A 12,784-nucleotide genomic window follows, 5' to 3' on the forward strand; every position below is an offset into this window, starting at 1 on the left:
AAGATTATGACATCAAGCTCCACATATCCTAGGTAGGGGATCTCTAATCCATTAGCAGCTTTAAGACCCAACCATTCACATTTTTGAATGCCAGCGTCTCTCAGCGGTGCAAAATGTGCATTGAAATAACTCTCTGTAATGGTTGTCACCATAGACCCGGTATCAATTAATGACTGGACTGAAACACCTCCCATGGAAACCTCCATAGTATGACAGTTACCAATAAGGCGTTTAAGTTTACTTACATTTGGCATGTTACTTGAAAGAGAACCCAGGGGCCCGTCTCCCAGTGTGTGGCTCTGCACACTGGGGGGCTCTAGTTTTCCGACTGTTCGGCTGGCCTAGGTGCAGGGGCAGTAGCCGGACAATAACGAGCAATATGGCCAGGAGCATTACACCTTATGCAAATAGGTTTACAATCTGAAGTTCTTCTAAATCGAGGGGCCCGGCTAGTTGATCTGTCAACATTAGACATGGTCCTCGGTGACACTAAAGCTTTTGTAATTGTGTCTAGTTGACTTTGTTGTGCAGCAATCAATGCTTTAAGCTCTGACAATTCTGAATGTGACCCACTTGCTGTTTCACATACCACCCCCACTTTGGCTTCACTAGACACAGGTAGTTGTTTAAGCCTGGATTTAAACGAGGGACTGTCACCCTCGGCTACCCACCGCATGGCCTCTTTACGTACATCAAGCAATGACCAGTCTACATGTTGACGTACCAACCCCTTTAACTCTCTGCTCAATAAGCGGTCCCGTTAGAGACTGCATTCACATTACTCTTTTTCACTTGGCCCATGAGAATCATTAAGGCATGTGAATACTCCAAAAGAGACTCTCCCTCAAGTTGTTTACGTTAAAAAACTTTCTTTGTAAAGAAATGTGAGAATGAGATGAACCATACAATTCTCTTAAAACACAAAAAATCTCATCAGCATCGTCACGCACTACAGAGGATTGGAATTTGATCTCAATACGTGCCTCACCATCTAACTGGTTAAACACAAAGGGCCTTTTCTTTTCCAACTAACTTTTTTATTTGGACCTGATTTTCAACTTCTTCTATCCACTCATCTATAGGGAGGGAATCAGCACTGTCCAAGTTGCCATAAAACTTGTGGCACTTACGGTCCTGCTGAAGGTATACAACCCGCTCCCTTTCTAGAGCCATAGTGTTAGATACCGGACCGGGCTCAGATAGTGCTGCTGTACCCTGCGAACTGCCTGCTCGCACCTCCTGGAGATACTTGAGCTGGATCTCCAACTCCTGAATGCGCTCCTCCATTTCCCAAGCCTGTGGATAATCTTCAGCAGAAGAGATTTGAAAGGCCCTAGATCCTCCTGATGGCTGGGGTGGTAGTCCACCGCTGCCCCCTACTGTCCCTTATTTACACCAAACAAATTATAACAAAAACGAAATCTGGCCACTTCCCAATTCTATTGCTCTCCACACCAATCAAGCATCGTCCTGCCGACTACGCCAAATGTAACACAGCGGTAGATAAGACTACGCCACCCTTTAGTTAGGCTGAGTTAAAGGGAACTCAATAAACACCATATAAGGTTTCCCCAGTCAGGCTGTCAAATGAATGACAAACACAGTGTATAAAATCATAGTACAGAGTACTGATCTTTATTTAATAAAAGCTATGAGGTTAGAAGAGCAATAGATAAAATAGCAAGACAATTATTGAGCAACACTAGGAACCTGGGCAGTCCAGCGAACCCTTTAGATAAAGTTTATACACAGAACTCAGTTGGGTCACAGCAAGCTGCATATAGTAGTACAGTATACATTGGCTACTGATGTAATATAACTGAATGCTCTGTTATGATGAAACGGTGCTCAGGTGGGAAGCAGCCAAATTAAACAATAAACAAAAAATCAAACAAACACAAAACCATATTAAACTAAAAGGGACAATAAACCATAGGGCAGCGGCAGACAACGCCTCGGCAATCTGTAAAGTATCATAATATCAGTTTCAATAACATACCATAATTATTAAGAAGAATTAGAATATTGCCATGGCGTGTGCCTACCTACTACTATGGTCCACTGATCATAACCACAGCAGCTCAGCTCACAGCCTTTGCCAAGACCTATATAAAAATAATGCAATTTAAAATACACCACTATAAAATCAATAACTGTTACAAAATCGCACATATGTAAATGTTTGCCTACCACAGTTCCTCCCCAGCTCAGCGTGACGGCAGGTGATTTCGACACTCATTACCGCACTGCTCAGCTCCCTACCCTATACCTTTATACTAATCATTTAGGCATTGGTTGCAGCTGTGAAGTGACGCCGCTGGGAGGTCCCACAGGCTACATAAAGGACCCCCTCGAAAACGAGATGATGCATCTCAAGGGGCTTATCCTTCTAATAAAGGTACTATACAGTTTATACATGGGTAATTGCATGAATTTGTTTCTCTTTCCCATACATACTGTATCAAACAAAGAAATTACATATCTCAAACAAATGATATTGTTTGGATGGAGTCAGACATTTCAGTTTGTCATTGTAATTGTTGTGCACATGACTAATAAAACATTTAAATTGAGTAATGATGATCTCTCATCCCCCCTTCTTTTTACAGGCGTGACAACTTCACCCCAAACTGCAACTCCAGGGTGTGCAGTTGGCATTTCCCGAATGGCAAAGCTGCTGGGCCATCAAGATTTGCATGGAACGAGGGGAAGACTTTCCCACACCAATCACCCAAAAAGAAGAAACGGATGGTCCCACTCCCTACCAGTGGTGAAGATGAAGCAACAGATGAACTTGAAGTACACAATGCTGACATTGCGACTGCAGAGATCCCTAGTACTTCAACAGTGACCCCTAGTACTAAAACAGTCTTGTGGTGATGGAGATAGAGAATGACATGTTGAGAAGAGAGAATGAAAATTTGAAAAAGCAATTGGAGAAACAAAAGCAAACGTTTTCCTTCAGTCAAATGTCCTCCAATTCTGACAAAGTACAATATTTCACTGGCTTACCTGATGCTGCTACCGTCCTGTTTTTGGAAGCGCTTCTATCTAAGTTTGAGCTACAGTATCATTCTAATTGGACAGTCCAATTCATGCCCCTAGTCGATCAGTTGCTCCTGACCTTAATGAAGCTTAAACTTAATTGCGGCCACGTAGACCTTGCAACCAGATTTAATTGTAGCACAGGCACAGTAACCAACATCTTTATCACCATTGTTTGTGTGCTGTATGACATTTTGTATGTAAATATGCTTGAGAACAAAATCCCCTCCACAGCCAAGAATCAGACATCGCTGCCAGAGTGTTTCCGGCCCTTTCCTAACTGTAGAATTGTGCTGGATTGCACAGAGGTTGCCGTCTCCAAGACAGAGAAGCTTGATACACAGTGTCATTTATACAGCCAGTACAAAGGACGGACCACAATGAAAACTCTAATTGGTGTGGCTCCTAATGGCGTGATAACATGTGCCAGTGACCTGTATGGTGGAAGTGCCTCAGATAAGGCAATAACGGCAGATTCTGGAATTCTCCAACAACTACAACCAGGTGATATGGTAATGGCAGACAAGGGCTTCACAATTAGGGACATTTTGCCAGAAGGGGTTTTGCTCAACATCCCGTCTTTCCTGGTCAATGGACAGTTCACACAGGAAGAAGTCAACAAAAACAAACTAATCTCCAGTGCTAGGATCCACGTGGAGCGTTCCATTCAGAGGCTGAAATTGTTTAGCATTTTGGACCATATCCCATATCAGTTCAGATGCAACATCAACAAGATACTGAAAGTATGTGTGTGTCTTACAAACCTCCAAACACCCATTCTTCGTGAAATTGCATGAACATGATTTGAAAAAGAAATGAACGCAAAAACCTGTTTGAACCTTTAATAAAGTAACATTGAATTAAAGTGCTTCTCTTCTTTATATAAAGAAACATTGGTAGAAAAACTGTAGTATAAAGTGCAAAAACTTCATACAGTATATCACAACAACGGTATAAAATACAATGTGTTTAGCAGCTTATTATACTTTTTAACTCTTTTCAATTTAATAGTGCAGATGTGTGCATTCATGTAAGTGCAGTGGTAGGAAAAATATTCAAATGTTTTACTTTAGTAAAATGTATCAATACTGCAATGTAGAAGTACTCCGTTACAAGTGAAAGTCTGGAATTCAAAAGTATTGGTTGCAGAATGTCCCATTACAGTTTTGAAATGTATACAATTATTTTGAAAATAGCAGTTCTACAAGCTAAACGCATTGTGAGCTTGTAAATCGGCTTTCTTCAAATGGCCGAAATGGGTAATGTATGTTTTGGAATAGTAATCAAAGTTTTCAAATAATTGTAGTGGAGTAGAAGTAAAAGTATTGGAAATTGGAAATACTCCAATTGTACTTAGTAAATGTACTTAGTTACTTTTCACCACTGTAAGTGCAGTGTTGATTTACAACTCTGACAGAATCTTTGGTAGGAAACAATCTTTGTAGAATGTTTCCAGAGTGTCAATGTTTCTAGCCCATGTTGGGTCTTTCAGCACTGGCAGGATGACGAGGTCTCCAAGGGTCCAAACTACCAGGTGACAAATGTTGGCCCCGGTCAGGTGTAGGTTGCCCTGTATCTGATGCCAGTAGGGATGATTTTCTTTTAGTGTCAGGGAACCAGTCACTGCATCCAATTGCAGAAAGAAGTCTCTTCTCTCTGCTGCCTGCTGGACAGTCTTGGTTTTGGCTGACCAGGGACATTTCACCTAGAGGTGGGTGATATGGCAAACATATCACCATTTCGTGGGTAAAGGCAAGTAATAGACAAGCTAGAATAGTGTGTTAAGTTCAGCAAATGTCGCAATTTTATTGTAATGCTGCCTTAAGACAACACTTATGCCACATATTGACATCCAGAATCTAAGATATCTAGTCTCATATCACGATTTTGATATATTGCTGCTGTATACTGAAGGGCTGGGCCATATGACTAAATCAATATAGATTGAAAATAGCAGATCTACAAGCTCACAACACAATGCGACACGTGAGAAAAATGTCACGTTGATTCGTGGATATAAGAAAAAAGAAATGAAATCAATTTTTCAATTATTTGAGATTAGGGTCAGTTATTGGTTCCTAATTTCCGTTTCAGTGTATTTTCGATGAATTGCTAGTATATTGTATATTAACCAAATATAACTTTACCTCGATAATGCAATCGTCCGACACTGTGCCATCTGGAGATCCACCAAGCAGGCCACTGTCAGACAGGAACACTCCCCTCTCCTGGATAACAACACCTGTTTGCTCTGTGTATTGCTGCTTTGCCTTTGGCTCGTGGGTGATTCCCCAATCACATGCCTTGAGAAGGGTAGGGGGGAAGAACATACCACTCACTTAGTCTTAATAAGTTACCTTTAGAGAATGAAACCTTCAGTTTAAATCATTATTGCAGCATAACTTACTTTAGACCCTTCTTTGAGGTTGTACTGGCCAAGCAGGGTTTTGAATAAGGAAGGAGGGTATGACTTCCGCTTGACTGCTGCCAAGACCAAACCAAAGTTGCTAGCTGTGATACGTTTCTTGCGATAAGCCATCCTGTTATGAAGACACCCAAAATAAGATACAGTTCACCTACACAAGCAAAGCATCCTATGTCTATGATGTATTTATAAACATACGCATGAAGCATTATTATGTGCTTATAAGACAGTATAATTATAAGCATTCATAAATACTCAATGTTTTAACAATAATCATAATGCTACTCAAAAATAGCAGATATACAAGCTTGTATATGTACTATTTTTGAACCATTTTTGAAAAATCTCCATGCTTGGTAAATTTTAATTTTTAAAATCCCCTCTTCTGGGGGTCCCTGGTACAAAACATTTTCAGATTGGGGGTCCATGGCCAAATACAATTTGGGGGTTCTTGACACAAATCAAATTACACCGATTATTTCCCGGATTGAAGGGAAAGAACATACAGGCTTTCCAGGTCCATGAGCCAGGACCCCAAATACAGGGTAATGTGTATCAACTGGGGGGATTAATTCTCATAGTGATTTTTGGGTAGGTATACACCCCTAGTGCTAGGAAAAATGTGATAGCATTGCATCTGTGGTAGCTTTCTGTGTGTGATCAGTCTTTTTATAACCACATGCCAAAACACAGTTTTCAAAATCCGAATGAAGCAGTCTACTTCGAAATGATGGTTCTCTCTTATTAATGACCCTCTCTCTTTGAAAAATGGTTGGGATAAAGCTCCGACTATATATTGTTCAAAAGGGTTAAAATTAAAATCTCTACATTTTGTTTTCTATTACAGGCAGTGACAACATAGTGACTACATACAGTATGACATAAGATGTACTTCGGTTTTCATGAAATAAATAATTTACTGATGGTAATTCCACTAATTCAACCACATTTCTTGAACCCTAAAACCTAGGATTAGACACCAAAACCACCTTTCTAGGTTGAACAGGGTCATAAATCCATTTAAGCTCCTGGCAACCTTATTGGACGCTATCTTGAAAATTATGGCTTTACGATACATATAATTTCCTAGATTTTTTTGTATGTTTTTAAGCATGCCTAGGAGGTACCGGAATCAATTGAAAAACTTTTTGTATAATTTTTTTGGGGGGCTAAGTAGTATGTTTTGATATATTGACCCATGTAATTTTCGCCTAGTGTTATAAAATAAAAGGCATGATAGCACCCATAAAGCTACCATTGGTGCAATGCTATCACATATTTTCTAACTCTAGACATGCATACCTTGACAAAAATCACTATGAGCATTAATCCCCTCAGATGATAATGACCAACCCCCCTGGCTCACGGACTTTAAATGGGTTAACTTAAAGTACCCAACAATCATTTATAGTGACTAGTACTACCACACTATAATGCATTGTCATAGTGATTATAATGCAATATCCAAAAATGTTAATGTATTACAACTATGAGCATTATGATACACTATGATCCTGGTCATATTACTGGTGAGTGACCAGTAATTATGAAGTATTATGATATGTGTCATTATAAAAGGCTTTATAATACATTATGATTACATTATGCGTATTTATGAGTGTTATACGTTTCTTTTATTTTGCTTCATAAGTACAATGGTGTGGTTTGTCTTGGACCTCCTGGGCCAGGCAGAACCATCATGAGGGCCGATTCTGGCCTCTGGGCCACAAAATGCCCATGTCTGTCTTGTTTAACAATAGACAGCGTCACATGTAAACCTGACTGACCTTATAGTTTCTATACAAAGTTTAAGAAAATTTGAGGAGTTTAGTTTAGTATTGTATTGTTACCATAAGTTGTTCTTTGATTGGAAAACTGTGGCTCTCTCAATCTGCTGCTTCTCCTCCTCAGTGACAGCTAGTGATGAGACCACATGCAGAGCCTTGTCCACAGCTTCGGCATACCCTGCACTGGTCACCAGCCAGTCCCATGTCTTCATAGGGAGTGTCTAGATTAAAGTTAAGCACACAGTGTCAGAGATATATTATCTGAATGGCAAGGGATTACATACTGTACCTGTGTCATTTACATCATGTCAAACCCAATTGGGTTTATTTGTCTTTGTACGTTGTCTGGTTCAGATATGAAAACGCCACTCCTGTGGATATCAATTCAAAATGATATAGAAAAATGTGTTCATTTGTCGCTGTATGTTCTTTACTTCAAGAGTTATAGTATTCTCTGTTATCTCCATGTTATGGTTTGGGTTGGGGGTAGGTGTAAGAAAGTGTTAAAAATAAACCCCATGGGACATTAGTTGACCAGGCCTTGGAGGTGTTGTGATACCATGAAGTGCATGCATAATCATAATAACCTTGTAGAAGGGCCCCTGCAAGAATCTTCAGAGTATTCTTACTGACTAGACGATCAATCCTACACAAAAAGCGTGTTCTTTGGTTGACATTTTTGATCCCTTTTTGATTTGAGCTGGATTGTCACTGTAGTCCAGGTGCCAAGCCAGATTTTGGTACCACCTAAGGTGGCCGTACATTTTTTGTATTTTTGTATTCCTATATGTCTCTAGTTTATATTTTGGTATGATACATCTTCCAATTCAGTAGCTTAATGACAGTAATCACTCTAAACAAGCCATATGAAACCGTGATGTGTGTGAATCATTTATATGGCTTCTAGACAATACTTTTTGGAAACCAATGGTCTTATAAACAGTTTACCCTGAGGGAATTCTACTGAGGAAATTCTGGTATTGTGCATATTTAATTAGATAATTTGCATATTTGAACACATTTGTGGAAATTACATGATACATAGAATTACAGTTAGATATTTCAAAAAGTGTAAAACATATGTATTCATCCATGCTGTGACTGGTTGTGACAACTTCTCAGATTTTTGGTGTTTGCAAAAAGACTGCTTTGCTTAACATAAGCTTGTAAAAGTTGACCTTCCTTCGGTCTAGTGGGTGGTCATAGCTGAATGGGTAGAGAGGCCGCATGGGAAAATTAAAGTCCCAGGTTTGATTCCTGGCCCCAGCTATGTGTCGAGGTGTCCATGAGCAAGACACTTCACACCTAACTGCTCCCCAGAGCCATGCAGTCACGGCAGCCATTGGCTGGGTGAAGCTGAAATCCAAATTTCTTCCCCTTTCCCCTTGGCCAATGCATTCACTGTACCAAATCAGATCAGAGTTGATTGATGACATTAGGTGTCAAGTAATGGCTGTCCTGTTTGGTGGAAAGTGCACAGATTCCCTCACAACAACGCAATCTAACACCTTCAGCAAGGAGGTTGTCTCAGCTTCATCACTTGTAACGCCTGAACGTCTACCTTAGCTGAATCTGCCACCAAACTTCACTGTCGTAGAAGACACTGGTCTATCATATACATGGTTTTGATGGGGGAAAAGAGGGTGTGGGTGCCATGAACTAGGGGTGCAAGCTGCATGATGATCAATCTGTTTTACTGTATGTCAATAATGCATGCTGCTCCAGAAGCATTCATTTTTGGAGTTCATTCATTGTAACTTCTCCACTGCCTACAAGACACTCCGCTGATCTGGTAGAAGATATGGACAACCATGTACTACTGTCTGTGGACTGTGTCAACTTGAGGAATGTCTCAATTCCACATAAAAAATCTTCCAGAGGAGTCAGAGTATGACGATGAATAGTGACTGTATAACAGCACCTGTTAATAACACAACAAGTGCCTATAATGGGCTATGGCTTACTGGATTACTGGACAACCCCATTGGGGTTATTCAAGTAATTTCGTGAGTAAGCAATAGATTTATGCTTGCTTCCCCCTTTATAGATTGAATAGTAATCGAACCATCTTGAAAATTAGACTTTCTGCCTTTCAGGAAGTTACATTTTCCTGGATTATTTTTGTACGCTTATTTAGCATGCCCAATAGTAACATACTTCATAATTTGTATGAATTTATGGGGTGTTCAACCATATACTGAGCCATCTAATATTGGAGTTTCTGCATACCGGCCACTAGTGGGCCAGCCCAAGTTGTATGCAGGGCTTTTGAAAACCTTACACCCACACCTAACTCCATGTCAAAAATCTAAAACCTGTCACTAAGTGCAGAATCTTTATGAGTGTTGACATATTCCCTCACAGCTATTACAACTACAGCTTGTAGCAGTTTGTCCGAGCTAATCTCGCAAACCGTTCCGCTGATCAGCACCAAATTGCTTGTGCACATTGCCAGTAGTCACAGACATATCTCCACTATTTTGATGAGTCATCACAGTGTAATTTGCAATGTTAAACCCACAATCAATCCTCCAGTTCAAGGCAACACAGAAAGGGGGGAACTTTTTTCTTATTTCCACACAACTCCTTTATGCTATATTAATGACATAGTTAAATATTGAAAATGGGTGGATTTCCCCTTTAAGCTGTGACAAGGATGCCACTGTCCAGTCCATGACCTCCTGGGTTACAGGTCCTTTGATTCCAGCTGAAATAATAGTATAAAAAGCATAGTGAAATTAATAATAAAGTAATTGAGACCGTATCAAGTGAAAATACTAAATCAAAATAGTCCCTCATTAATGGTACACCTTTAAGCTTAACATCAATGTTTTAATGCTTCATAAAATCACTGACTGGCCAACTAAGAAAGGAACCTGTGTACACTACAAAAATGATGCAAATTAACGTTAATTACTTACCTAGTGATGTGGAGGGTGTCATCACAGACACTCTCTTGGCAACAATCTCGTCAGATTTCGGTGTCTTTGCCCTCTTCCACACACATTCCACGTCTGTCCGGGACACATTTTTCTCCACCCAAATCAGCAATGCTGCCATATGATGGCATTTGTCTTTGCCGATTGGGCACTGGCAGGTGCTGTACTCACTTTCTGACTTTCTACATGCACCTGTATTCAAAACAACTTAGACCAGGGGTCTTCAACAGGGGGTCCTCAGAGTTACTACAGGGGGTCCGCCAAATCTTTGTGTGATATGATTTTTTTTTTACCTTAACCACTTGAACCCTACCATCCCTTTTCTGAGGAGAACTTAAGCCAAAAATAGCAGATCTACAAGCTCAGACGGGTCCCTGCTTCATCTCTCTCTCAGCTAGGGGGTCCCTGCTTCATCTCTCTCTCAGCTAAGGGGTCCCTGCTTCATCTCTCTCTCAGCTAGGGGGTCCCTGCTTCATCTCTCTCAGCTAAGGGGTCCCTGCTTCATCTCTCTCTCAGCTAGGGGGTCCCTGCTTCATCTCTCTCTCAGCTAAGGGGTCCCTGCTTCATCTCTCTCTCAGCTAGGGGGTCCCTGCTTCATCTCTCTCTCAGCTAAGGGGTCCCTGCTTCATCTCTCTCAGCTAAGGGGTCCCTGCTTCATCTCTCTCTCAGCTAGGGGGTCCTTGGCCTGAAAACGTTGAAGACCCCTGACTTAGACCTCACACCAACCCTAACATGTCTAAGACATCGCAGTGCTGTTTATATTAACCTACCATACATCTGCAACTAGCTAACATTAGCTAACAGCCCAGGGGGTGGCTTTTTCGTTTTATCCAGAACATGTGTTCCCTGGCTTTTCATGTGGCATATATATATATATGGCACATGAAAAGCCAGCGAACGTGGCATATAATGTTATAAACCTGATGATCATGATATGAAAATTGAACGTGGCATATAACGTTAAAATCCAGATCATGGCACATTGGATCAAGACTGTCATAGATTTCTTTTATCGAGCCAACCGTCAGATAAAATTAATCTATAGATAAAATAAATCTATGACAGTCTTCATTCAAGGCTAATATAAAGCCAGGGAACGAGGCATATAACATTAAAAGCCAGAATGCCTGAACATTACCTAGCTATGCTTACCAACTCACCTCGACCTCGTATATTTTCTTTTTCATGGACGCTTGGACTTTACCTTTTATTATACCCCCTGGGAGAACACTTACGTTGATAACTCTATCAGAGTTAAACGCATTAAGACCCTTTTTAACCCTCAATGGATCCTCTCTAAAAAAGGAGGTTATCGTAAAAAGATTCACGCGCTCCGACATGTCTGTTTACAATGAGCAGTGGATGCGCGCCTGGTGCCAAGGGACCCGGATGTGACGTTGGACTACAAAATGACGTCAGACTTTACAACCGAATAGCTTTAACATGTCTGAGCCAACTGTTGGAGGTTTTGCACCTCGGACATGGGGGAGAGGAGAAGGTCAGGGTCTCCTTGGCTCCTATAACTTTGCTCTTCTGTGCTCCAAGTGCCCAGGGAGCAATCCAGTGACCCCCCCACTCCCCATACTCCCACTCCACCTGAGGGGAACCCTAGGCCCTCTAAACTCTACACCAGACCCCCTTTTACCTCCTCACACAACCCTACCCCGCATACTCCCCTCTGTCTAGGCCCCCAGTAGAGACATGGGTTTTGACAGCTTTTCACTAACCTCCGTAGCCACCCCCACCCCTCTTTACTCACTCACACTGATTGCCTTCCTAATAAGTTCTTCAAAAATCAATTTATTGTTTTTCAAAATCTTGTGTCTACAAGATGACACTTTGATTCACATTTGATCCACAGAGCTATCCAAAACCTTTCAATATTGCATGCAATATTATCTGACAATATATCAACTGACAATATTCTATTTCTCTGCCATGCACCTTCTGAATGACAAAATTGATAAAAATGGAAATTGTGACTTGTGTTTTAAGGATATCTTGAAGCCTTGTTCCAGTAAAAAAATATATAACTAGTTGCATAATTAGTTTAGTAAACTTGAAACGGGTGCAGTACGTTAGTCCGACAGCGCATTCCTCCGACAGCGCAGTGCTCCGACATTAAACAGTAAACCCGAACCAAACCCGCACCCTAACCCTAACCGCACGCGGATGCCACATAGTCGGAGAAAAGGTCTGTCGGATTAACGCATGCCTCCCACTTGAAACGGGTGACCATTTCAGAGGGTTTTAATAGTCACAAACAAAATATTGGATTTCACAATTATCTAATTGTATCTCTGCAATTTGGACAACTGGACAATTCCAGTGGATTTCTAGGCCCCCAAAACATAGGGTAAGACACAAAAAGTACTTGTCTAGGATAAATAATGAAGGAGTTAGGTTATTTTAAAGATGTTTTGGCCATCTTGGACGCCATCTTGAAAATAACACCTTTCCAGTGCTCAAACTTTGGTAAACTTTTAGTATGTTATTAAGGACACCTAATACTGTAAGAAACAGTTGAAAAACGTTTTGTTGCAATTTGTTTTGGATTAGGTGTTTTTTTTCATAACTGCAGCCGCCTA

At 40.8% G+C, this 12,784-nt stretch overlaps 1 protein-coding gene across 1 annotated transcript; it reads right to left on the reverse strand.

The window, feature by feature from the left end:
* Positions 1-4,406: 4,406 nt before the first annotated feature.
* On the reverse strand, positions 4,407-11,383 carry LOC311052483 (uncharacterized protein; the record flags this gene model as incomplete). Its single annotated transcript, XM_084067446.1, has 5 exons — positions 4,407-4,750; positions 5,193-5,348; positions 5,453-5,585; positions 7,321-7,478; positions 11,357-11,383. The coding sequence occupies 5 exons, from the start codon at positions 11,381-11,383 to the stop codon at positions 4,448-4,450; spliced, it is 777 nt and encodes a 258-aa protein (XP_083923572.1). The 3' UTR covers positions 4,407-4,447.
* Between the last annotated feature and the right edge of the window lie 1,401 nt (positions 11,384-12,784).

Source organism: Gymnoscopelus microlampas, assembly GCF_963454915.1.
Source record: "Gymnoscopelus microlampas genome assembly, chromosome: 9".
Taxonomy (NCBI): Eukaryota; Metazoa; Chordata; class Actinopteri; order Myctophiformes; family Myctophidae; genus Gymnoscopelus; species Gymnoscopelus microlampas.